General features: G+C 55.8%; 1 protein-coding gene across 2 annotated transcripts in view; it reads left to right on the top strand.

Annotated features, from left to right (window-relative positions):
* Positions 1 to 19,231, top strand: part of OSBPL2 (oxysterol binding protein like 2) — a 38,135-nt gene extending 18,904 nt beyond the window's left edge. For both annotated transcript variants that reach the window (XM_057701161.1, XM_057701162.1), the window contains exons 3-14: positions 208 to 352; positions 2,129 to 2,204; positions 6,593 to 6,727; positions 7,391 to 7,488; positions 9,774 to 9,956; positions 11,185 to 11,292; positions 11,973 to 12,062; positions 13,777 to 13,900; positions 15,259 to 15,387; positions 16,702 to 16,825; positions 17,655 to 17,745; positions 17,946 to 19,231. In XM_057701161.1, the coding sequence (XP_057557144.1) occupies positions 208 to 352; positions 2,129 to 2,204; positions 6,593 to 6,727; positions 7,391 to 7,488; positions 9,774 to 9,956; positions 11,185 to 11,292; positions 11,973 to 12,062; positions 13,777 to 13,900; positions 15,259 to 15,387; positions 16,702 to 16,825; positions 17,655 to 17,745; positions 17,946 to 18,048 (1,406 nt within the window). In that variant the 3' untranslated portion in view covers positions 18,049 to 19,231. The remainder of the gene's footprint in view (positions 1 to 207; positions 353 to 2,128; positions 2,205 to 6,592; positions 6,728 to 7,390; positions 7,489 to 9,773; positions 9,957 to 11,184; positions 11,293 to 11,972; positions 12,063 to 13,776; positions 13,901 to 15,258; positions 15,388 to 16,701; positions 16,826 to 17,654; positions 17,746 to 17,945) is intronic.
* The last annotated feature ends 6,677 nt before the right edge of the window (positions 19,232 to 25,908 follow it).

The raw sequence follows: 25,908 nt of genomic DNA, 5'->3' as shown, positions 1-25,908 counted from the left end.
GTGGCGCTGGTGGCAGAGTGGTGTCCTCACTGGGGGAGCCCCCGGGAGTGGCCCTCGTTCTCCACCTCCACCCTCAGTTCTTGGGAAGCAGAGTCTATTACTCTGAACGCGTCAATTAAGAACACTTTAGAGCGTCAGGTGTTTTCTGCTTGCAGAGTCGGAATTCTTAGAGGTCGCAGACATCACCACTCTGCTTGTCTCGCACAGGCTTTGATCCCGATAACTCTCCTGGGGAATTTTCAGAGGCAAATCAGAGAGTCACGGGCGTGATTCACGTGGACACCAGCAAAAGTAATGGGATTGGAAAAGTTGGGGAGAGGCCTCCTCAAGAGAATGGAGTTCAGAAGCACAGGTACGTCATCCCACATGCGTGTTTCAGAGTCTCCCAGCGCATGTGCCCTCGCTCCAGGTGTGCTGCAGGCGCAGGTCCTGGGCCGGAGGAGTGTCCGTCCAGGGTCACTGGGCTGGCTCCTCCGGCAGGTCCAGGGTCCTCTTCAGCCAAAGATGCGGAGACTCACCAGCCCTCTGCGTGGCCCCTGGAGATCAGTGATGGCCCGTCCTCAATGCGACTCCCGTCCGTAAGCTGACGGGCGCCCTCCCTGCCCCGGGGTTGCTGGGCCCTGAGCTCCGGGACGCCCTGGCGTTTGCATGGGGCCTGGCATGCAGGCGGTCACTGTCGTCAAACCCTCCTGCTGGCTTCTTGCAGAGCCGGGTTGCTTGTGCGGCTAGACCACATTCCATTCTCTCCCCACCAGCACCGGGGCCTCATGCAGGCAGTGACCTAAGCCTTCCCCGACAGAAGGGAGGGCGCAGGCCGGAGGGTGTGGTGGCCTCTGTGCAGCCTGTGCTGTTTGTGTGTTGCCACGGACCCCTCCCCTGCACCGGGACCCAGGCCCCCCGCCCCAGCCCTCGAGCACCTCCTGCCTGGACCTCTGTCGTCACCCCGCCCCCGCCCGCCCCCCTCCCCAGGAATCTGGCTCAAGCCGCCCTGCAGCCGCCTCCTGCCTCCCGTCTCCTGCCCCAGCCTGACGCCAGGCGCCAGGCTCTGCGTGCTCCTGTCACAGCCCCGTCCCTCCCCTCCCACCAGCGCTTCTCCTGCGCCTCCCAGGGGCACTGCGTCCGCCCCTTCCTGTTTCCTTCCTCCCTTCCCGCGCGGCACTCACCGTCAGAGAGGCCAGGTGTGACGGCCGCCTCGCCCTCCCTCAGCTCCCAGGCGACGGGCATGTGGCCCGAGTGATCCTCACGGCGGCCCTTTCCTCTCTGAAGGGTCTCGTTTTGGGCTCTCCTCTTAGGATGAGGGCTGCACCCTCGCCTCTCCTTTGGGGGCGCCCCCACCCCCCGCTGTCTGGGGGCCCCGCCGCTCAGGGTCCTCGGTGCACCCGGCCTTTCCCGCGCCCTTGACCCCGGCCCGCTCCTCCTCCTCCACCTCTTCAGCTCCCGCCTCCCCTCCTGTCTGCACGCACGGTCGTCCTGGGCCCTCTCCCAGCCTCCGCCGGGCCGCGCCCCCTCCTCGTGGCCCCTCGCAGCGGGGCCTGTCGTGCTGCGGCCCCGTGGGAGCCCGGGCAACGCCTGGCAGCGTGGGGCCTCGTGGATGTTAGTTTTCGTTCCCGTTTCGTCTCCACGGCCTGGTCCTCCCTCCCCCCTGCCCCCGTGGGCCCCTGCCCCCGTGGACCGTGAGCAGGGTCTCCTGTGCCCGGGCTTCCCTGGCGTCGGTGGAAAGACACCTGAGGAGGATGGTACCTCAGGAAGGACAAACGCAGGCTTCAGAGGGGTTTAAGAGCTGGTTTCCGGAAAGGTTTTCGTCACGGGCTTTCCTCTTGGTGTCCTCGTGGCCCCACGCCCGTGGCCCTGCTGCTGCGCCAGGCGGCTGGTGTGTGGCTGCCCTGGGGGCTCCCAGCTGCCTGGTCTGTGTGCCTGTGATCGCTTCCCGGGAGGCCCTCCAGAAATCAGTGCAGAGCGCTTTCTTTGGGACTCCCTTTCTTTCTCTGCAGGCATGCCAGCGCAGAGAAATGCTAATGTTTAGAGAGAAAGAGTCAAGAGAAAGACGGTCTTTGCACAAAACCCCGCGTCCTGAGTGACTCTCAGGCGGGTTGAATAAGCGTGTGTCACTCTGGTTGCTCCGTTACAGGACGTCGCTGCCTGCCCCGATGTTCACCAGAAGCGACTTCAGCGTGTGGAGTATATTGAAAAAGTGCATCGGCTTGGTAAGTTCAGGTGGACTCGTTTCGAAGTATGAAGCTTAAACATTTCTTTTTTTTTTTTTTTTAATTTTATTTATTTATTTATTGGCTTGTTGGGTCTTCATTGCTGCACACGGGCTTTCTCTAGTTGCGGCGAGCGGGGGCTGCTCTTCATTGCGGTGCGCAGGCTTCTCATTGCGGTGGCTTCTCTTGTTGTGGAGCACGGGCTCTAGGCACGTGGGCTTCAGTAGTTGTGGCACTTAGGCTCAGTAGTTGTGGCTCACGGGCTTAGTTGCTCCGTGGCATGCATGGGCTCTTCCTGGACCAGGGATCGAACCCGTGTCCCCTGCGTTGGCAGGCGGATTCTTAACCACTGCACCACCAGGGAAGTCCTTAAACATTTCTTAATTCCTGTGAACTTATTGCATTATTGGCAGTTTAAGAAGATGCCCTCTGCATATTTATAAATGGCATAAAATAAAGATAATAAAACAGGAAAGTAACGAACACCTGAGGGGAAGGGAAGGCAAAAAGCGAAATTACTAACAGACAGGAAGAAGCCCGTTCTGCAGGTTAACCCTTGGCCTCAGCAGCATCGGATGGGTTGACTCACCTCGGTGTTTCATGACGTGCTCGTAGCCAGCTGGCTTTGGATGATCTGCATGAACTGGGGGGCTTTGGTGGGGTTCCTGGCTGCACACTGAGGGGTGGAGGCTCCGTGTCCCCCCGCCCACCCAACCTGGGCTGCAGGCAGAGGAACAGGAAAAATAGTTGGATGTGTAGTGTCCAGAAGCCATAGGCCCTGCCTTTCATGGTCTTTCCTGGCTGTGAGGATCAGAGCTCGTCCTTCTCGGGAGGGGAGAATGCTCCCGTGAGCCGGCCGCCGTGCGCTTGGCCCCAGCCTTGGGCTACGTGAGCTACAAAAAATGACTTCACTGTTTCTCAGATGGTCTTCAGCCCACTCTTCTAATGCATTCATTTTTTGCCCTTGTCCATTTCAGTCCTTTTTTTCCCAGAGGGAACTTCATCTTATTATTTTGAAATAACTTGAGACTTACAGAAAGTCACAGAATAGTACAGTGAGTCCTTTACCCTTCACCCAGCTTCCCGTAACGATAACATCTCATGTAAGAGCACAGCATTCATGCTGGGGCGTTACTGTCAACTGCAGCATGTACCTGACGGGGCTCTCCCCAGTTTCCCCGCCATGACCTTCTATTAGAGGATGGTGTGTAGAAACCAAGACCCGGGCACTGGGTGTGCTTACGGCTCCCGGGGTGTCACTGCTCCAGGCCTCTCGCAGACAGAGCCAGAAAACCTAGGAGTGCATAGGGACCGCTGCCTGCTCATGCGTGTGTCTCTGCGCATCTGAAGGGACACGCTCAGGATTTCTTCTTTTAGCACTGTCCTCTGCTACGTTGTGAACGTGTGCACAGTTCATGTCTTTGCACAAGTATCCATCCGGGGGTATGATGAACTCAGCGAGCCCCTTGACCGTGACTCTCGAGAAGTCTGAAACCTGAAGCATCTTGTCAGCAGAGTGACATCTTGCATTGCATTCCCCAAGGAGCTGGCCATAGGCTGTTGCACTCGGGCTTGGACATCCGCACCTTGCCGGGTCGCACTGCACCACCTCACAGCATCTGTCCACTGTCCCCCGTGAGATGCTCGTGTCTCTGCATGCACCTCCAGGGAGGTGACACACCTCTCTTCACCGCTCGTCGGCTCACTGAAACAGCCACAAACTAGTGAACACGGACCGTTTCCGAGAGAAGTAGCCAGAATCCTGTGAAGACCCCAGCCCATCACCAGCCCCCACACCTGTCAGTCAGGGCTAATTGTGCCTCATCTGCACCCCTACCGCTCTCCTCCTCCCCTGGACACCTTTCCATTTGTAAATACTTCTCGCGTGTCGCGTCGCGAAGGGTTGAGGATGCTTTTTAAACACAAGCACGATGCTGTTATCGCAACTCTTGAACGTCGTCGGATACCCGCCGTGTGTTCACATTTCCCGCTGTCTCAGCGTGCCTCTCCTGCCTGCGCTTTGCAGTCTGTGTGTGGGACTCATGTGGGTCCTTCCATCACGAGACCTTCCTGTTGCTCCTCCTCTGAATCTAAGAGCTGCTGGCGCTCAGCGCCCAGAGCCATCGGCTCGTGGGGAGTGGCGCGTTGGAGCCAGGCTGGTGACTGTGACCCTTTCATGACCTGGAATGGTTCTGTGACGAGAAAGGCCCCTCCTCCGCCGTGAGTGTGATTTGCCTGACAGTCGCAATCAGTGAGGCATCCTCTGTCAGAGTGTTCAGGCGATGTCTTTGGTTCACCAGCAGCCTGGTGGTCTAAGCAGCCGGCTCACCCTGTGCTGTGTCCAGTCACAGTCGTCCTGCTGGCTGTAGGAGCCCCGTCAGGCTGACCGCGCTCCTTTACGGAAGACACCTCTGGTCCCCCCGTAGCTTTATTGTCCAGGCAGAGAGTGAGCTCGGGCCTGCCAGGCTGGTCTTGTCTCTAGTTCTCTTCAGGGGAGGCAGTTAGGAGCTGTGTTTTTTTTTTTTTTTGGCACACGGGCTTAGTTGCTCCGTGGCATGTGGGATCTTCCTGGAGCAGGGATCGAAACCATGTCCCCTGCATTGGCAGGCGGATTCTTAACCACTGTGCCACCTAGGAAGCCCTGTGACTGTTTTTTCTTCTTCTTCTTTTTTTATTTTTTTTGGCACACGGGCTTAGTTGCTCCGTGGCATGTGGGATCTTCCTGGAGCAGGGATCGAACCCGTGTCCTCTGCATTGGCAGGTGGATTCTTAACCACTGCGCCACCTAGGAAGCCCCAGGAGCTGTGTTTTGATGCTTTGAATTCGGGTGACAGGATTTATCTGACCTCTTCTGTCTTCCGTCTGTGTTGCTTTTCTCCCACCCGGACTGGAAGACGGGCGGACGTTGCGCAGCATGTAGCTAGGGGCGCACGCCCTGCGGCTCGGGGGGCACACGGCGGTGGCCTTGCCCGGAGGGCGCCTCCCCATCGCGGCTTCGGCGCCTCTGCCTGACTGTGTCCCTGGGGGTCTTGTGGCTTCATGTGTTTCCTTTCATTGATGATGTTTAGAGATGCTTTTCTAAATTTAATTGTTTTAAAATCCGAAGTCCAGAGTCCAGTCTGTCAGGCAAGGTATATTCTGAGAGCTTCGCTTCCTGTCCTGTGCCCTCCCTGCAGTCGAGAGGTGGCTGTCACACGCGTCCTGGTCCCTCTTCCCACGTGTGAGAGCCACGACCGCGTGGCCTCCTGGTGGGCCCCTGTCCACCTGTTTCCGCGCTGCAGTGGAGCCGCCAGGCGAGGCCGCTGCTCCCTGCCTGGTCACCAGCTGTGCTGCCCGTACGTGACCGCCCTCGGCCCTGTGCTTGGCACTGGCGTCATTTCTGGCCTTTTGCTGTGTCTTTGCCGGAGGAGCTGTGGGTTTGGCTCCCGCACGTGGGGCGGCCGGACCAAAGGCTGAGAGGGTGGGCGGTTGGGTGCCCCCTGCCCCGGAGGCTGCGCCATTTTGCATTCCCACCAGCAGGTGTGGGGGGCCTGGTTCCCACAGCCTTGCTGACAGGCAGGGGTCAGAGGTGTGGGGCTTTGCCACTTGAGTGGGTGTGCGGTGGACTCTCCACATGCTTTTATCTCCTTCCCTTGACGTGAGCGAGGCCAGCATCTTTCCTGGCTTCCGGTGGCAGCCTTTCTTTCCCTCCCCTCCTGTCCCTCCCCCTCCCCTCTCCTCCCCTCCCCATCTCCTCTCCCTCCCCTCCCCCTTCTGTCCAGCCCCCTCACACTCTGGGTCCTTCCTTGACAAAGCCGTTCTGTGCTGCCCAGCCGTGCTTCTGGGAAGGGCCTCTGCCTCCCCGAAGTCCGCTGGACCCTCGCCCTGGACGCCGGCACCCACGGTGCCCCCGCAGCATGGTCCCCGAGCGCCTTCCTGGCCCCCCTGCACCGGGAGCTGTGTGGAGGCGGGGCTGCACACTTGCTCTCTGCTCGTGTGGTACCTGAGAGCAGGGCCACGTCCGGGGGTCTCCCTTGCCAGGCTGTGGAGCTTCCAGGTCACCTGGGGTGATGGGCTGGAGTGGCGCTTTGGGGCCACATTGCTGGAGGCAGCATGAGGGCCGCAGAGGGGCCGCCACTGGGGATGGCCAGCCAGGAGCTCCTGCAGACTTGCGCGGCACGCGCGTGGGTGGCATGGTGGGTGTGGCGCCCGCGGGCAGGAAGCCCTCCCTGGGCTGGGCGGGTGGGCAGCTTTACCTCCCAAACCAGGCTCCCTGCAGGCCTTTACAGCCTCATCCGGCGTGAGCGGCTGTGGCCCCAGGAAGTGATGTCCGGGGCAGGGCAGGTACGGGTGCTGGTGTCTGGGAGAGCCTGGTGGGAGTGGTAACAGGACTTCGCCGCCTCTCCCAGGAGCTGTCCAAGATCACCATGCCCATCGCCTTCAACGAGCCCCTGAGTTTCCTGCAGCGGATCACGGAGTACATGGAGCATGTGTACCTCGTTCACAAGGCCTCCCGCCAGGCCCAGCCCCTGGAGAGGATGCAGGTGGGCCATGGGCTCCTTTCGGGGGATGCCATGTACGGAACTTGGTTGGGTGCAGACTGAAGCTTTTTTTTTTTTTTAAGATTTTTTTTTGATGTGGACCATTTTTTTTTTTTTTTTTTTGGGGGGTACACCAGGTTCAATCAACTGTTTTTATACACATATCCCCATATCAGACTGAAGCTTTTAATGAATAAGATGCCATCTGACTGGCCCCGTGCTGGCAGGGACCTGGGCATCTCAGCAGTGGGGCGCCTGGGGGCAGGGCCGGCACAGCTCACACTGACTTTGGGGTGCTGTCCCGCCAGCGGCCGGGGCACGTCCTCCATGGCGGGGTCTCGGCCACCTGTTGGTGGGGCCTGCGGGGCGGCAGGGGGTGGCGGGGCCGGCACTCGGCTCCTCTTGGGTCCTTGCAGCAGCGCTGCCCCGTGCGAGTGTGTGTGTGCACACGCGTGTGAGACAGGGCCTGCGAGGCTGGCCAGGCTGTGGCCTTGAGGAAGTGGTGGGTGATAAACAGCACGTCCCCGGAAGGCCTGTGGTTTCCAGCGTGTGGCGAGCGGGGGACTGAACGTCACCCAGGAGCGAGTGTCTGGCACGCCCTCGCCAGCCCTCGGCGCCCGCACCCTGAGGGACGGCCGCCCCTCACTGGCCTGCGGTTGTTCCCAGTCTGTAGCGGCCTTTGCGGTTTCGGCTGTGGCTTCCCAGTGGGAGAGGACCGGCAAGCCCTTCAATCCGCTCTTGGGAGAGACGTACGAGTTGATCAGGTAAGGGGACAGGCCCCTCGTGAAGGTCTGGTGCAGGGGATTGTTCTGGTGACGGATGCGTGTGGGTCCTCATCCAGCAGGGATTTCTCCAGGTCGATTGCCTTGAGGGGTTTACTGCAGGCGGGAAGATGGTTCCCATATGACCGGTGTTGTGTTAATGACAATACAGAATCCTAGTGCAAAAACTGAGTTGAAAACAGAACACGTTCGGTTCAGGAACGGAGAGGGGGGTGCCTGGGCGCGTGCAGCACGGGGCGTAGGGTTGCCCGCTGCTCGTGTCTGGGCATTTCTGCAGCATCTTTATAAAACAGTGGCGTGTTATGTGACCAACGCATCTTGGATTCAAAGTGGCTGTGGTTCTTGGGTCCTTTATGGCATATGTGTTATTAATGGTTAAGAGTTTTCCAGTGGTGAGTAATTGATGGTGGGATTTGGGGATGTTGGACGGCTTAGAACGCGCACTCTTCAGGTGTGTAGAGTTTAAGCGTGTGTGCGGGGGAGGGGGGTGTCAGCACTGGTTTCAGACTGGGACGGAATTGTCATCTTAGTGATGCCGGCGGCCCACACACCTGCACTTATGTCACTTCGCAGGTTGGGAAAGCAGTGTTCAGGTCAGTTTCAGATCTCGCTGTTGCTGGCCTGTCCTGGATGATTCAGTAGCGGCCCTGTCTCCACACACTGCTGGTGCAGGAGCCCCCTGGGTTTTTAGTGCGGTTTAGAGGTTGGCTGGCACTTGGTGGTGGAGGCGGCGTTCTCCCCATCTCACTGCCCTGGAGAAAGCTGGATGAGTTGGGAGAAAGCGTGATGTGTGCTGCCGGGGGCTTTGTAAATGACGGGGTCAACAGGTGACCTTGGGTTCTGGCATCTCACAGCAAGAGGAACCATCAGGCACAGCCCTCTCCTTTGAGAAGCGGGGAAGCTGAGGCCCAGGCGAGGGAAAGGCTTGCCCCGAGGGTCACACTTAAGGGGACCTTTTTGTCTTGAATTCATGTGGAGTTTCCTCCTTTCTTAGATGTTCCTCTTGAGCAAAAGTTTATTCCCTCCGGTCAGCACACTTTAGTCCAGTGTTCGAGATTCTGACCTTACCTAGCTGTTAGATAATTATCAGGATTTTTGTTTATTAAAAGCATCATTGAAATATCCGAAAAGAGAAATCAAAGCGTAATGTGATAAAAGTTCTAGATGACAGAGGGTAAGCAGGTGGATTAAAAGCATAGGAGCCCCCCAAGATGCTGAATACAGAGTCACACCCCTCATTGTCTGTCTTTCTGAGGAATGTAGTTTGGGAGTTGAACTAAAGTTTCACAGGCGATAGGAAACGCTGACAATCTCTCAACATGCGTGTCGGGCCTGAACTTCCAGGTCATGCTTCCGGTGTCTGCCGCGTGCCACGCGTGTGAGACAGAGCTGTCTTCCTGTTTGGGGGCAACCTGATGAAGTGTGGCCATTCACCGGTGTCTTTTCATCCATAGAGATTGCTCTTGGACGACTAAAAATAACACTTACTTTTCTTAGACAAGTATTCATTTTGTAAATTACATACCTTGGTAGGCAACCTTTTAAAATCTAATGTTTCAACTTTCCTTCCTCTGGAATGATTGGAAATTCTGATTCCAGTTAAGTTAGTAATTATGTGGTTGAGCTTTTATAATTTTTAATGATTACAGCTGTAGGTGTATTCAGAGTTCTAGAACAATTAAAAACTGACATTTTTATTGAAAAAGAAAGTGTACTAAACATCCTAGTTCCTGGCCAGGAATAGCCTGGGGCATAAGACATCGCATCACACACATCTCAGGAGCCGTGAAAGGAGGCTGGAAGCGCTGCTGCGGGCTTCCTGGGCAGTGGGCGTCCCTGGGGGACAGGCACACGGCGCTGGCCTCGGCCCCAGGGCGCAGTGCGCGCGTGCGTGCGTGCGTGTGTGTGTGTGTGTGTGTGTGTGTGTGCGCGCCTGCGTGTGCGTGCGCGCCTGCGTGTGTGCAAGTGCCTGCGTGTGTGCGCGCGTGCCTGCGTGTGCAAGTGCCTGCGCGCGCGCCTGCGTGTGTGTGTGCGCGCCTGCGTGTGCGTGCGCGCCTGCGTGTGCAAGTGCCTGCGCGCGCGCCTGCGTGTGTGTGTGCCTGCGTGTGCGTGCGCGCCTGCGTGTGTGCACGTGCCTGCGTGTGTGCGCATGCGCGCGTGTGCCCGGGCCTCTCCTGGCGGGCGCGGGTCCGAGCTGCGTGTCCGCGGGGCCCGGCCACGCCGCCGCCACACCCCCGGCCCTCCTCTCGGCTCGTGTCTCTCCGCAGGGAAGACCTGGGGTTCAGGTTCATCTCGGAGCAGGTCAGCCACCACCCCCCGGTCAGCGCGTTCCACTCGGAGGGCCTCCGCCGGGACTTCCTGTTTCACGGCTCCATCTACCCGAAGCTCAGGTTCTGGGGCAAGAGCGTGGAGGCGGAGCCGCGCGGCACCATCACGCTGGAGCTGCTCGAGTGAGTGGGCCGCGGGCGTCCCCGCGCGGCCCCGCGGCCTCCGTGCTGCGGTCCCTGGGCGAGAAGCGGCGCTGCCCTCGCGCGGCGTGGGGCGGGGGGGGGGGGCCGGCGCCGGGCGCAGCGGGGACGCGGCCGAGCATCTGCTCTCGCGCTCGCCGCCCTGGCAGCTGGCAGCAGACGGCGGCCGCTCCCGACGCCGGCGCCTCGCCCAGAGGCGGGGACCGCGCGGGGGGCGCCACGGTTCGGAGCCCGCCGTGCCTTTCGTGAGCGGACCTCAGAGGGGACCTCAGCCTCAGGCGCACGTGCTGTTGATCACGCGGCCCAAGCCTGGTTGAGTGTGCGGGGCTGGGGGGTGGCGGAGCATCGGGTTAGACCGCCAGGAGGTGAGGAGGGAGGGGCCGTCTCCGGGGAGGCCTGAGCGCTGCTAAATCTAAATCTAAGCGCCCGATCCGATGTTGATCAGAGACTCTCAAGGCAGAAGCCGAGTCTCCAGCGGCCGCCTGGCGCCGCAGACCCCTCGTGGACAGTCCAGGCCGAGGCGCGAGCCTCGCTGGCCGCTGCGGTGGGAAGCGTCGGATGCTGTTTGCGCTTCCTGGGGCCCCGCCTGCTGCAGGAGTACTGGGGAGAGCCGGTTCCCGCCTTCCAGCCCCCTCATCTCGGGCGAGGCCCGGGGGCTCTCATGATCGGCCTGCGCTTTGAGCTGACTTTTGCCCTCAGTTGTGGCCTTTTGATGCGGGCTCCCTTGGACACGGGTCTGGTCATCTGCTCGCCGCACGTTAGTGGGGTTGCTTTTCTCCGTGGGGAAGCCCCATCGGGGAGGACGAAGACTGACTGACGGGAAAGGTGTCTGCACCCCCAGCGCCACCCGCCGGGCCCCAGACGGCCAGGGCCGCGGGCTCCGGGCCTTGCGGTTCCCGCAGGCAGGGCTGAGAGGCTGCTGCATTGATGACTTCACAGGAAACCTCTTGCCTTTGTCTCAGCCTTTTATTGCTTATTAACTTGTCTGGACATTTAAGTAGAAAGCTTTGTTGATGCTACAAAGGAGAGAAGGACATTTCAAACGAATGCTAAAGACGCCGTCACTGTTCCGGGAGTTCAAAGCGGCCTTCTGCTCTTCTGCGGGTTTTAAGTCAATTATGGTTTGATTCTGTCTAGTGTTTTGCTTTTGAGGTCACACAGTGTCTCTGCTTTGCTGGCCTCTGACTTGCTGTTCTTTGGCATCTTTCAGACATAACGAAGCCTACACCTGGACCAACCCCACCTGCTGCGTCCACAATGTGATCATCGGGAAGCTCTGGATAGAGCAGTACGGGACAGTGGAAATCGTGAACCACAGGTAGTGCTCCCGACTGGGACACGGGCCGAGTCTGGGCAGCCCCGCAGCACCCAGGCGCCAGCTGGTACTCAGGCCGCGTTTCCACACCCCCCTCAGCTTCTCGGGGCCCCTCCCCGGTCCCTGGGCCCCTCGGCCTCCAGACGGGCCTTGCTGGCCGGGAGACCCCACACGTGGTGGCGGTTGGGTCTGATTCTTGTCGGCACTGGTCGAAGTCTTCGTTAGTGCTTCACGTTGCTGTTTCTTTGTTTCTAGTCACAGTAGATAATTTATTTTGCAATTTTAAACTACACTAAAGAATGATATGATTCCCTGGTGAACACAGAGTGGCTGCTCTCAAATCTTGTCCGCTGTTCGGTCTGCCAGGCCTTATTCCTAGAAGTTCACAGCTGGTTGGCTTTGTTTTTTAACAGTTCTATTATTTACATGTCATAAAATCCACCATTTAAAGTAGACACGTGATTTTCGTAAGCCTACTTAATTGTGAAACTGTCCACACAAGGCAGTGCTCCAGACTTTCCATCCCCCGGAGAGGTCCCCGTGCCGCCCACTTGGTCCTGGTGCTGCCCTGCCCTGGGCGGCCTGCAGTCTGCTCGCCCCCCTCCCTCCCTCCCTCTTTCTCTTTCTCTCTTTTCTGGACGTTTCGTGTCTATGACAGAAGCCTGTGTTTGTTTTTCCTGCAGAACTGGAGATAAGTGTGTGCTTCACTTTAAGCCATGTGGATTGTTTGGAAAAGAACTTCACAAAGTGGAAGGATACATTCAAGACAAAAAGTAGGTCCGCATGCGGGTTGGGTCACAGGGTGCCCAGACGGCACTTGTGTCTCTGCAAAGATGTAGTCGCGCCAGTGACGTCTGCCCGGGAGGACAAGTCACGATTCTTTCTTGTTCAGAAAAAACATTTCATTACTGAGCACAGAAGGAGATGGGGTGAATTTTAGGTGCACCATCCAGGGTGGTGACTGATGGAACCCGGCTTCCCCTTCCTGAGGGTAAAAGAGCTGGTCTGTTTTCTTTTGATAAAATGGATGTGAGAAGGTTTGGCATTCTCGCTGAGGGATAAAACTCGCAGTTGTGCAAACAGGACGCAGGTTTTAGAATCTGACCACGTGCTTGCTTCTCTCATGGGGCATCCGTGAAGGTTGTCAGGTGAAACCCAAATGCCGGGCAAGCATCGTTCTCGTGACCTGTTCATTCCAGTCTGGGAATTTGGGGCTTTTAAAGGTTCTGTGAGCAGAGAAGTGGCAAGTGATGTTTTAACAAGTGTTGCGGGTTTCCCCACTTTGGGTTCGTTACCTGATGGGTTGGGTCTCAATTTCTCTCTCTCTCTTATTTTTTTCAATAAGTTATTTAGGCCATATAACAGCCATAAGATTCCCTCCAGCTCCTAAAATACATACATTTTCAAGTAGAAACAAGTTTCCAGTGTAAAACGGTGGGTGCTTTTGCTTCATCCCACTCTGTTGGGTACCAGAAATTCACCCATTCAAATCCCTTAAAATCCTTTTAGACTTAAGACTCTGACCACTTTGCCCCTTGAAATAAGTTAGGACCTGGTGTGTGGACTTCACAGGGTAGCAGTCCTGTTAGCGGGAATACAACTGACCAGCCCTGCTGAGTCAGCCCAGAGAGAGACGAGGGTCATCTCGTCTGCAAGCTGCCCACTGGCCCTCAGTGAGCTGTCCAGCCCTGTTGTGAGTTTCTGGTTTTCCACCCCAAATTGGACGGAGCTCTTTCCTATCACTACATCTCTTGGAGACAGAGAGTGTCCGCCAGGCCATCTGCCGAGTGAGGACTGGCCACATGTCCCCACCTGCTGGCCCTCCAGGCCAAGCCTCTGAGACACAGGTGCCCTCCCAGCACGTCCCGTGGCTGGCCGGGCAGCCTTTCCAGGGAGCATGCAGCCAACTCTGTGCTCTTCCCCAGGAAGACGTGGGAAAGAAAAACGAGGGCCCAACACGGTTGGCATTGTTCCTTCGGAATCAGACAGAGAGCTCTGGTGGCAGGTCTGGAAAGATCTCTGGTGGTTACGGCTCATTGAAGAATGTGGGCGAACAGTGTCCATGGAATGGGGGGGGTTGTGTATGTGATATATAGGAAAAGGGCTGCAGGACACACGGTACATAAAAACGTCGTGTATTTAAAAAACAACAATCAGGCGCGTAGGTGTTAAATGCCGTACGTTGCACACGTGTTCTCCGTCTCGTCTCCTGCAGCCCGTCTTTCTCCCTTCAGGTTTTTGTACCTTCATTTTCTTTTTCCTGCTTTGGTAAAGGAGTGTGAATAGTTAATCTCAAAAGCCACGAGTAGAGATGCTGAAATGAAACTTTTTTTGTCTTTGCATTTATATCCGGTGATATCCCTAAAATTTATAAGAAGACATTCCAGAATAAGGATTTCATTCCAGTCACAGTTAAGGTGCTGCACATTTAGGTAATGGTTTGTAATTGCTGTAAACTTGGTTTTAAAAAATTCCCTTTGACTACAGCAAAAAGAAGCTTTTTATGATTTATGGCAAATGGACGGAGTGTTTGTGGGGCATAGACCCTGCTGCGTACGAGTCCTTCAAGAAGCAGGAGAGGAGAGGCGACTCCCTGCGGAAGACAAAGCCGGTAAGGGGCTGCTGTGCGGTCCCCGTTCCCAGCAGGGTGGGGCAGTGGGGCCTGGCCGGGCCTGCCGCCCGCTGAGGACACAGTGCCTTCGTGGCCCCAGCTGGAGGGCGTGAATCACAGAACCTGTCCAAGCGAAGCTGCTTGTCCACTGATTCTGGATGGGGGAGGAGTTCACCTGCGTCCCCATCGAGCCTCTGCCCGCCCCGAGCCTGGCCCACTGCAAGGCACACAGGACCTTGGTTCCCAGACCAGGAGTCGGACTCGTGCCCCCTGTACTGGGAGTGCAGGGTCTCAACCACTGGGCAGCCAGGGAAGTCCCTCTTCTGGATACTTCTTAATAAATCCCCAGTCTCCCTGCACCTCGTTAGCTTAGAGCCGTTAAACAAGCAAAGGGATGTCATTTCTATGTCTTAACTTTGAGTGCGGGTAATACACCCAACAGCTGGGAAGCGTTCACAAGGGTACTTCCCCGCGGAGCTCTGGAATACTGATTATCTTAAGACTACTTCTTCTTGAGCTTAAAGCTAGATGGATAGTTCAAAACAGGTGTCATATCTCTAGATGTTAAATTAGACTGTGCCAAGAATGTATCAAACCCGAGGTATTCAGTATTTGTTTAACCTAATATTCAGCCTCCACTGGGATTGTTACTGTTTTTTGTTTGTTTGTTACGCGGCTGTGGGATGTGGGATCTTAGCTCCCTGACAGGTTGCACTGGCCCCTGCAGTGGAAGCTCAGAGTCTTAACCGCTGGACGCCAGGGAAGTCCCTGTTAGTGTTTTTATAGGGTGATAGTTCATGGGTGCTGTTAGACGTCTTTGCTAATAATGCTCTTTAAAAAAAAAAAAGATACAGCTCCGTTCAAAGACCATCCAGCAGAGCGCTGAGTCCATCTGGCGCTGAGCTTCGCTGCGTTGGCTCGGCCGTGTAGCCCCGGGGAGCTCACAGGGAGGGCCTTTGTCGCTGCTTGTCGCTGAGCCGTGTCTTCATTTAGTTTCTCCGCCAAACCGCAGAGCCCGCAGCGGGAGGACTCCCGGCTGGGCGGGTCCTGATTTCAGTGTCTCCCTTCACAGCTGCCTGAACCACCGCTCTTCTTCCCCCAGGTCCCATCGATTTTGAAAAACAAGTAGCAGTCATACCTTTTTATTGAGATGTGGTCCCCAGTCAGGGCTTAGTCTAGAAACGCTAAGACACCCTCAAATCCACACACACGACCCGTCACGACTAGGGGAGGCCCCTCGGCAGCCTCACCCTCAGGAGGCCGTGGGCTCCCCCCCGGGGAGGGCGGGGCCTGGCTGCCGCCGGGGGCTCGGGCAGGTCCACAGGGGCTCCGGGAGCAGCGGGTGCCGTGTCTTCCAGGACGACGGCCCCGAGAAGGCTGACGGCGACGTGGTGGACGCCGTGCCGGAGGCTCAGGAGACGGTGCAGGTGGTTCCAGGCAGCAAGCTACTGTGGAGGGTCAACTCCCGGCCCCCCGACTCCGCCCAGGTGTGTGCCCCCTGCCGCGCGCCGTCACCCAAGGGCTCCCCGCCCTGCCAGCCCTGACCCCCCACGTCGGCACTCGACTCTGCACACATCACAGGACCCGGCTACACTGTGAGCCCTCAGAGTCTCCACCAGTGGTGTCCTACCAACAGGGGTTCCAAACCAGTTTCGAGAGATTATTTTTCTGACTTCTCAGTTTAGGTGCTTAAATACATTTTCATATTTGTGTTTGAAAATTGCACTCACAATTTGCATTATGTATAATAAATTTGTTATACGTAATGCAAATTATAAGCGCAATCATAATTTAACTTAAATATATATTTAATATAATTACATGTAATAAGTTTATTATCTTTACAGTAATGTGCAACATATAAAAATCATTATGTGCTAAATATAACACATGAAATAAATTTTTATTTTAAGTTACTTATATATAAAATATACATACAGTGTGCTATAAGATTTTTTATTGTATCAGTCGCATGCTACAAGCAAAGCACAGCATGTGCAAAATAAAGGAAATAAAACAAAACATTCATCGATAAATATGTTACCTGGATACAGCCACTATTATAATTCTAGTAGAGTACAAACTAGTATAAAACAATAGAAAAAAAGTTTATGTTTGAAAAGTAACACCTGTCCCTTTGGTTACGTGAGCATTTCCTGAGTTGGGGCAGGTCGGCCCCGGTCACTGGGAGCAGAGCCCGAGGACAGGGCAGGGGAGGGCCCCGGCCCCGCACAGTGGAGTGACCGGCCTGGTGGGCTGGGGCAGGCCTCCTGGGGACGTGGGGACGTGGAGCAAGGACCTGGCGGGGGCTCGGCTGTGGCCGTCAGCTGCATCCGGGCAGGGAGCGGCCAGGGCGCGGCCAGGGCCTGAGCTCCACTGTTACCCGCCTGGCGTGGGGTCATTTGAGCAGCGAGGGGACGACTTGTGGAGATAGACTTTGGGGGCCAGAGCAGAAGGGGGGCCCAGGTGGGAGGCGCGTCCTCAGGTCTGGGCTGCTGGGGGCAGAGGCTGGGGGGCCGCGGAGGGGCCGAGCTGGAGACTCCTCTCAGGCCTCCAAGATGTGAGGAGACAGACGTGCAGGTCAAAAGTCAGGGTGAGGGTCTGGGTACCCTTCCCATGGGAGTGGGAGGAGGGGCCCCCAGGGGAGCCCCAGGCAGGTGCATCTCAGGGCAGGGAGGGAGCCCTGGCCCGGGCGGCCTCGCCAGCAGCTGTCTGAGGGGTTTAGCGTGTCGGTGGCGCGCATCGTGAAGAGGACAGACGAGGGGGCCGTTTCCAGTAACGATTCCTGCGCTCTCCCCCAGATGTACAATTTCACCAGTTTCACGGTGAGTCTCAACGAACTGCAGACGGGCATGGAGAAGATCCTGGCCCCCACCGACTGCCGGCTGCGCCCCGACATCCGCGGCATGGAGAACGGCAACATGGGTACGTGGCCTGGCTGAGCAGCGGGTGCGGGAGCGGGGCGCGGTACCCAGACGCTGCACGTCTTTGAGAACGTGCTTCTAGACCGTGAAAAATCTCATTTGCTGTAGACCAATTCTTTTATAAATAAAATAAGATTAAATTACCAGAAAAATGGAAAAGAACACATACAAAATACACGTCCCCTATTTTCTTGTTAGGTTTGACAGACAGTAAGGTTACATTTCAAAAGCTGCACACATCGCTCCTTAAGGTCGCTTGGCTGGAGGGGCCCCGATGCCCATCCCACCTGAGGCTCCTCTGTGGGCCGTCTGCTGGGTCGGGCCACGCTGGGGTCCATCCTCTCTGGGGTCCGTCCTCTCTGGGGTCCGTCCTTGCTGGGGTCTGTCCTCTCTGGGGTCCGTCCTCTCTGGGGTCCATCCTCGCTGGGGTCTGTCCTCTCTGGGGTCCGTCCTCGTTGGGGTCCATCCTCGCTGGGGTCCGTTCTCTCTGGGGTTTTCTCTGGCGTCCCTCCTAACTGGGGTCCATCCTCTCTGGGGTCCATCCTCACTGGGGTCCATCCTGGCTGGAGTCCATCCTGGCTGGGGTCCATGCTCTCTGGGGTCCATCCTCGCTGGGGTCCATCCTGGCTGGGGTCCATCCTCTCTGGGGTCCTCTTTGGGGTCCGGTCCTGGCCGCACGCGCGTACACTCCAGCCTGGGTTTGGTTTCCCGCTGCCAAGGCTGCTGTCTGTGCTTTGGTAACTCAAGTGTGACTCTTCACCTGGGGTCGAGTGTGCCCTCAGCCCTGCCCATCACCCTGGCCCTGACCCGGCCCCTGTGCTTGCACCTAGATCTGGCGAGCCAGGAGAAGGAGCGGCTGGAAGAGAAGCAGCGGGAGGCGCGGAGGGAGCGGGCCAGGGAGGAGGCCGAGTGGCAGACGCGGTGAGGCACCCGGGGGGGCGGCAGGGGGGCACACCCACCTGGGGCTGAGCAGAACCTACCTGTGTCCCGTAAGCGGGAGGCCAGCAGCCCTGCGCGGCACGTGCAGGGACACGTGGTGTGATGGTGCCTGATCAGAGGGGCCACCATCCCAGGTGGAAGAAAAGCCTCACGGCCTCCTGACCGCCTGCTGTGTGTCGCAGGTGGTTTCACCGAGGCAGTAACCCGTACACCGGGACCCCTGACTGGCTGTACGCGGGGGGCTACTTCGAGAGGGATTTCTCAGGCTGCCCAGACATCTACTGAGAGACCAGACTGGCCCCCGGACCCAGAGACCCCAGAGGTTGGACTCCGTCAAGTGGCTGCTCCGAGTGTCGGTCACAGCAGCAACCAGCTCTTCTAACAACTGTTTGTGGAGATCGCACCGTCCCTGGTTGAGGATCTGATTCTAATTAACTTTTGATTGCCAGACACGTCACTACTGTTGCAGTCTCTCCATAAAGCTTCACTTGGGGTCGTCATGTTTCCATTCAGGTTTAGAAAGGAAAATTCTTCACGTTTCCCTTTTACGTGACAGGACGAGCTGGGGCTGGTTTAGCTCACAGCACCCTCTTAACTACAAAAGCTATAAATAAAGGAAGTAACAGGAAAGGGTCCATGTTCCTCCTCATAACGCAGTGGCACAGGGGCCCTGAAAGTGTCTTAAATTTGAACCAGTAACAGGAAAAGATGGATTTTGAAAAAAAGTCCTGCCAAGAGCTTTATAAAGGCCAGGAATTGCTTTCTAGATTACGGTAATAACACAAAAGTGAAGATTTTCACAGCATCTGATTGAATGAACTGAAAAGTTGTCAGATTCTGTATTTTTTACCAACCTTCAATAATGTAAAGATTACTTTTAAAATATTTAAGTTCAAACTACTTGAATAATATTTTGCTGAAGAGCGAGATAGACGTTAACACCACGTGTACACTGTCCACAATGAAGCATTACCATGACAACAAGGGTGGCCGGAAACCTTGGCAGGACCCCCAGGCGATTCCCAGCCCTGCCGGGAGCCCGCCTCTGGCCCCCAGGCCCCCCCATCACTGCAGGCCACGCCCAGGCCACGGAGTGAGTCTCTCACGACCATCGGCCTGTCCCCGCAGCACTCGTGTCCCTGTCCTGCATGTGTGAAACACGAGGGACCCGCCTCTGGGGGCACCAAGGGGTCTGAGAAGTCTGCATCCAGCTGCGTCGTTACCGTTGTGTGTCCACCTCCGCGCACGTCTACACCCGGTGACTGTTTACTTTCTGTAGAGACGCCCACACCACTGGTCGTGGCGGAGCTCTTGGAATCGAAGACAGTCTGCCGTGTGCACGCACACACGTGCACACCTGTACGCAGCGGCAGGCTCTCAGAGGGGTGTCGGCACTGTGTGTCCCAGCTTCAAAATCACATTTGTAATTAAAACACTTTCAAAAGCGAATCCTTGTTCTGAAGGCTTGATTCTGTAGCTTCAGAAACCAGAGGTGTGGTGTCGGGTCGAATCCCAGGGCATCTGCTCGATGGGACCTGAGCGGACCACCGGTGACGCCGGGGGCCCCTGAGGACATGTGGTCTTGACGTCAGGCAGAGCGGAGATTTTGACACACCTGGTCGTTAGGATGGGGGCCCTGTGCCTCTGGCGGGGGCCAGCGGCTGGGACGGGCTCCTTCTCCAGGGGACGTGGTGGGACCCAGGACACGCTTAGAACAGCGGCGTTGAGGGCGATCGGACAGCCTCCCCGTTCCCGCCCCGTTCCCAGCACCTCCTACACTGGGCCGTGAGGTCTGCGCCTCTAGGTCCTCGCTGAGGTCAGATTTCACCTGGCTCCAGCTGCTTCCTTCACACCTGATTCAAGAGTCAAAGGTTAGAGGCTTCCCTGGTGGCGCGTGGTTAAGAATCCGCCTGCCAATGCAGGGGACGTGGGCTCAAACCCTGGTCCGCGAAGATCCCATGTGCCGCGGAGCAGCTAAGCCCGTGCGCCACAACTGCTGAGCCTGTGCTCTAGAGCCCGTGAGCCACAGCAGGAGAAGCCCCTGCAATGAGGAGCCTGTGCAGCACAACGAAGGGTAGCCCCCGCTCACGGCAACTAGAGAAAGCCTGTGCACAGCAACGAAGACACAGTGCAGCCAAAGATAAAAAGATAAAATTATAAAAAAAAAAGAGTCGGACAAAAGGTAGGACAGCCGACGACCCCAAAGCATGCCCGTTACGGTGCTTTAACCGCTGTGTCTGCAGACGCTGACACCCACCAGAGCCACTCCTCAACCTGGCCACCGTGACACATTGGAATGTCATATGTTTCTGTCTAACAGTTTTTAAGCGGAATTTGCTTTTTAAAGGACAACCCTCCCCCGATGTTGTGTTTGGCCCATGTGGAAAGTGCTGGCCTTGTCCTTGGCCCCCAGTTTGTGATGGTGGCTTTGATGTAGGGCCCGGGTGCTTTTTAGAGCAATCGTGTAACACAGAACATCCTGTGGGGTGAAAAGCAGAGCACTCGTCACCCAGAGAACTTCACGCTTCGATCTTGCTGTCCCTTGAGGGTAGGATTCAGTCACGTGTCCATTGACTCCAAGCACGCGTGCCGCGAGCCACGGGGAGTTAGTGGCGCAAACATGTCAGAGACGTCAGGTGGGAGACCCATGCTGTGCGCACGCAGCGCCGGCAGGTTGGTGTCTGGCCCGGCGGGCATGTCCACTCGCTGCGCCGCACACGCCTGTCCCGGGAGCAGTGCTGCTCTGCCCGGTGGGGTCGAGGGTCAGGGCACCCGCAGCCCGGGCAGGCTCCGCGCCCCCTGGTCACGAGAAGCCATCCGAGAGGTGGGCCCCAGCCCTCACAGCGCCACCGCGTGTGGCCACTCCAGGCTGCCGCGAAAGCCAGGGCCCTGCAGGCTGCAACACGGTGGCTCTGGAAGGGGTGAACCGATGGCGCCAGGCGGACCTCTGCTGCTTCACAGGCTCAAGGGGCTTCACAGGGCGGTGGCCACACGTGAACGTGCGTCACCACTGCCTCCACAGGAAACGGAAGCCGGCCGTGGCCTCAGGCAGGGCCCCTGAGGAGCAGCTCCAAGGGTTTTCTTGGCCACGGCCTCCAAAGATGACGCTTGGATGCGTGGAAGGGTCTTCCTGGCACACGGGGAGGCGTGTGGGCTGCTGGGCCCTGCACGTAGCGAAGCACCCCAGGCCCCCGGGTGCCCGGGCGGCCCTGGCCGATGCCACGGCTGCGTGTCCCAGGGTCGCGGGGCTGTCCAGCTGGAGGCGTTGCCCTCTGCTTTCTGGGTCCTTGTCACGACCCGAGGCCCGGAAATCAGAACAGGATGAGAGAAAGGCCAGGAGCCTCCCGCCCGCCCGCCCTGCAGGTCGCCCCAGCAAGAGGCTTCCTCCAGGACACCTGCTCCTGGAAGAGTGCTCCCCGCGGAGCTGGCGAGTCTCACTATCCACCAGGAGCAATGACAGGAAGACGTCGATTAAAATGCTAATAAGCTTCCAAAAATCAGAAGTGAGAGCAGCCCTCCTCCTGTCCTCCTTGCACCAGAAGGGGAGGGCACGGCTCAGTGAAGCCCTGTGTCCTGCGTGGAGCTATTGGCCCCGCAGGAGAGTCAGTCAGCAGACAGCTCCTACTGGTCCTGGTTTCAACTCCAGAGCACCTTCCAGTGTCCAAGGTGGGTGTGAAGATTGGGGTCCCCTGATAAAGGACCTGTAACCAAAGCTGCAGCACATCAAGTGCTGTTTCCCTCGATACACGTCATCTTTGGGCCTCTGTCGTGTACATTCTCAGTGTTAGGGTTTCTTCGCAAAGTGAAAATGCCATTTCGGTATTTCTCGGCATGAGTTTCGCAGACAGCCAGCCCTCATCTGGATGCACTGCGCCTTCCCTCTCTGTGATCCAGTCATCCTGGACGGAAGGTCTAGGGAAGGTGGCTTGGCCTCTGCAGAGGGCGACAGCACACAGATGGGGCCTGCGCTCCATCGGCGCGTGAACACTGTACATCCTATGCACGCAGCGTGAAAGTGTCAGGCAAGAAAATCCATCCACGTGGTGAAATGGTGTTATTGTTATAACTTTATAATATGTAACAACTGTCAGTATTCATCTATATAAACAATCAACCATTCTCAGATTTTTGGGGAAGACTAGACAGATCTGTGGAGATAAATGTTAAACCCGAGCTCTGTATAGAGTCTTTGAAAATGGGTGGAAGTTGACATTTGTTTTGTACTGGACAATTTTGCACTGTCTGCTGCTCTGGTCTCTGGAAAGGACGGCAGATCAGCTGTGGATGAGTCCTTGAGACCAGAAGTCCGACATTTGGACTGTGTGTTCTGTGGGACCAGCCCAGCAAACGGATTGTTTTAGAAAACTGCTTGTGACAGTGAAGAGGGGGCTCGGGGTGCACACGGTAGATGAAAGGGTCTGGGTTCTTTGGGCAGCAGGAGCTCTGATGGGCTGTCTCTCTTCCCTCCTGGGATCAGAGCCCATTGCTGGAAGCAACGAAATGCCCAGAACGCAGTGTTAGCTTGACGCTGTGTGTCCCTGCGCCTGACCGCCGCCCAGGTGCCGAGCAGCTGTGTGCTTCCCAGGAGGGTGAGCTGAGTGGAGGCAGTGATCCCAGTAGCCACGGTGGCTCCGGGCAGAGGGACAGAATGTCCACACAACTTTAATGCCCTGGGAATGCCCAGGTCATAGATGTGGGGCTGCACCATGGCTGCCGTGGCTGACCGTGGGGACCACAGAGCACTCAGTCCTGCCAGAGCCTGGGCCTGGTGTCCTGGGTGCTTAATCTCCACCATGACCATACAGTCCCACCCACTGAGGAGGAAAAGGAGGTGCAGGAAGGTGGGCTTGCCGGAGGTTTCAGAGCAGGTAGGTGGAAGAAGTGGCATTCAAACCTTGACATACAGTGAAACTCACCCTAGTGTGCAGTTTGTCAGCCATTCATACCATCTTGTAACTCTCACCACGGTCAACATATATAGTTTAATGGCAAGGTTCAAGGGCGAAAGGACTGTCTTTTCAACAAATGGTGCTGGGAAAATTGGATATTTACATGCAAAGGAATGGAGTTGAGGACTTCCCTAGTGGCGCAGTGGTTAAGAATCTGCCTGCCAATGCAGGGGACGCAGGTTCGAGCCCTGGTCCAGGAAGATCCCACATGCTGAGGAGCAACTAAGCCCGTGCGCCACAACTACTGAGCCTGTGCTCTAGAGCCCACGTGCCAGAATTGTTGAGCCCACGAGCCACAACTACTGAGTGCACATGCTGCACTACTGAAGTCCACGTGCCTAGAGCCCGTGCTCTGCAACAAGAGAAGCCATCGCAATGAGAAGCCTGCACACCACAATAAAGAGTAGCCCCTGCTCTCTGCAACTAGAGAAAGCCCGCACACAGCAATGAAGACACAATGCAGCCATAAAAAAAAAAAAAAAAGGAACAGAGTTGATCTTTACCTCACACCATATACAAAAATTAACTCAGAATGGATCAAATATCTAAATGTGAGACCTAAAGCATAAAACTCTTAGAAGAAAATATAGAACACAAAGTTCACAACTTTGGACTTGGCAATTGTTTCTTGGATATAACACCAAAGACACAGGCCACAAGAGAAAAAAAATAGACAAGTCGGACTTCATGAGACTCTAAACACATTTTGTGCATCAGACATGAGCATCAGAATGAAAAGGCGACCCAAAGAATGGGAGAAAATATTTGCAAATCAAACATCTGATAACAGATTGAAATCTAGAATATATAGAGAACAACTAAAACTCAATAACAAAAAAACCGTGATTCAAAAACAGGCAAAGGGACTTCCCTGGTGGCGTAGTGGTTAAGAATCCACCTGCCAGTGCAGGGGACATGGGTTCATGTCCCCTAGCCTGGGAAGATCCCACATGCCATGGAGCAACTAAACCCGTGTGCCACAACTACTGAGCCTGCACTCTGGAGGCCGTGAGCCATGACTACTGAGCCGGAGTGCCATAACTACTGAAGCCTGTATGCCTGGAGCCTGTGCTCTGCAACCAGAGAAGCCACTGTAATGAGGAGCCCGTGCACCACAACAAAGAGTAGTAGCCCCTGCTCGCTGCAATTAGAGAAAGCCTGAGCGCAGCAACGAAGACCCAACACAGCCAATATATAAATAAATAAATTTGTTTAAAAATAGTCAAAGAACTTGAATAAACATTTTTCCAAAGAAGATATTCAAATGGCCAATAAGCACATGGAAACATGCTCAACATCACTAATCATCAGAGAAATGAAAATCAAAGCTGCGGTGAGATACCACTTCACATCCATTGGGATGGCTAGTATCAAAAACCAAAAAAACCCCAAACAAACAAAAAAAAAACCCCAAAGACAAAAAACCCCAGAAAACAAGTTTTGGCAAGGATTTGGAGAAACAGGAGTCCGTGTGCACTCCTGGCAGGAATAAAATGATACGGATGCTGTGGCAAACGGTATGGTGGTTCCTCAAAAAGTTAAAAATAGAAGCACCATGTGGTCCAGCAAGTCCGTTTCTGAGTATTTACCCAGAAGAATCGAAAGTAGGGCCTTGAAGCGATATGCATCCCGTCATGCTCGTGGCAGCGTTATTCACAGTAGCTGAACTGTGGAAACCACGCAAGCATCTGTGCAGTCATGAACGGAGTAACAGGATGTGGGGTAGACATACACACAGGACATACACACAGGAGCAGATTACTCAGCCTTAAAAAGGAAGGAAATTCTGACACGTGCTACAACATGGATGAAACTCGAGGACATTACGCTAGGTGAAAAAAGCCAGTCACAAAAAGACAAGGACTGTACAATTTCGTATATAGGAGGTACCGGAGTAGTCAGAGTCACAGGGACAGAAGGTAGGATGGCGCTGGGGTCGGGGGAGAGGGGGTGGGGAGTCAGTGTCGAGTGGAGACAGGTTCCGTTTTACAAAATGAAAAATTTGAAGATGGATGGAGGTGATGGCTTCACAGCATCATAAGTGTATTTACTACCACTGAACTCTACACTTAAAGATGGTTAGGATAATAAATCTTCTGTGTTATTTTACCACAATAAAAACAAATTGGAAAAAAAAAATCAGTGGTTGTCAGGGCTTAAGGAAGAGGGAGGGAAGGATAGGCAGAGCACAGAGGGTTTTCAGGGTAGGGAAGATGCTCTGTGTGACACTATGAGGGACACATGTCACTAAGCATGTGTCTGAACCCACAGATGCAAGATGAAGCGTGAGCCCTGAGGTGAGCTCTGGACTCTTGGTGTCATGGCGTGTCCGCGTAGCAGCGCAGATTGGAGCAAGCACACCGCTCTGGTGGGGATGCGGGTCGGGAGGAGGCTGTTGGAGCAGGTGTGTGGGAACTCTGTACTTTCTGCTCAGTTTTGGTGTGAACCTAAAATTGCTCTAAAAAAGAAAATATTTTTTAAAAAAATTAAGTATTTTTATTGGCTGTGTTGGGTCTTTGTTGCTGCTCTTGGGCTTTCTCTAGTTGCGGCGAGCAGGGGCTACTCTTGGTTGTGGTGCATGGTCTTCTCAATGCAGTGGCTTCTTTTGTTGTGGGGCACAGGCTCTAGGCGCACGGGCTTCAGTAATTGTGGTGCGTGGGCTCAGTAGTTGTGGCGCACGGGCTTAGCTGCTCCGCAGCATGTGGGATCGTCCCAGACCAGGGCTCGAACCTGTGCCCCCTACATTGGCAGGCAGATTCCTAACCACTGCACCACCAGGGACGTCCCAGAAGATCTGTTATTAAACAAAGAAAAAGAAAACAACAACAAAAGCCAGCTGCCAAACTGTTTTCTTAGGGGGCTGTGCCATCTTGTACTTCCAACACTGAAGACTCCCCAGCACTTTGTATTGTCAATTTTCTTTTTTTAAGCCATTCTAATAGGTGTGTTTTAACTTGCAATTCCCTTATAAACAGATGTCATCCACCATGTTTCCCTGCGTGTCAGGCCACCTGTACACCCTCCTTATGAGATGTTGGGGCACGTCTTTGCCAGCTTCCTTGTTGACTCTCCTGTGCCCACAGTCACCACGCCCCCTGCCTTTCACCTGAGGGAGGCTCTGAGGCTCAGGGAGAGGGGCTCGGTTTGCCTTCTTTGCTGCGGGCTGGGTTCACGGAGCCCATGCTGTGGGGGTGGG

This window comes from Hippopotamus amphibius, chromosome 12, assembly GCF_030028045.1.
Source record: "Hippopotamus amphibius kiboko isolate mHipAmp2 chromosome 12, mHipAmp2.hap2, whole genome shotgun sequence".
In the NCBI taxonomy this organism is placed as follows: Eukaryota; Metazoa; Chordata; class Mammalia; order Artiodactyla; family Hippopotamidae; genus Hippopotamus; species Hippopotamus amphibius.
This window is presented reverse-complemented; position numbering and strand designations above follow the sequence as displayed.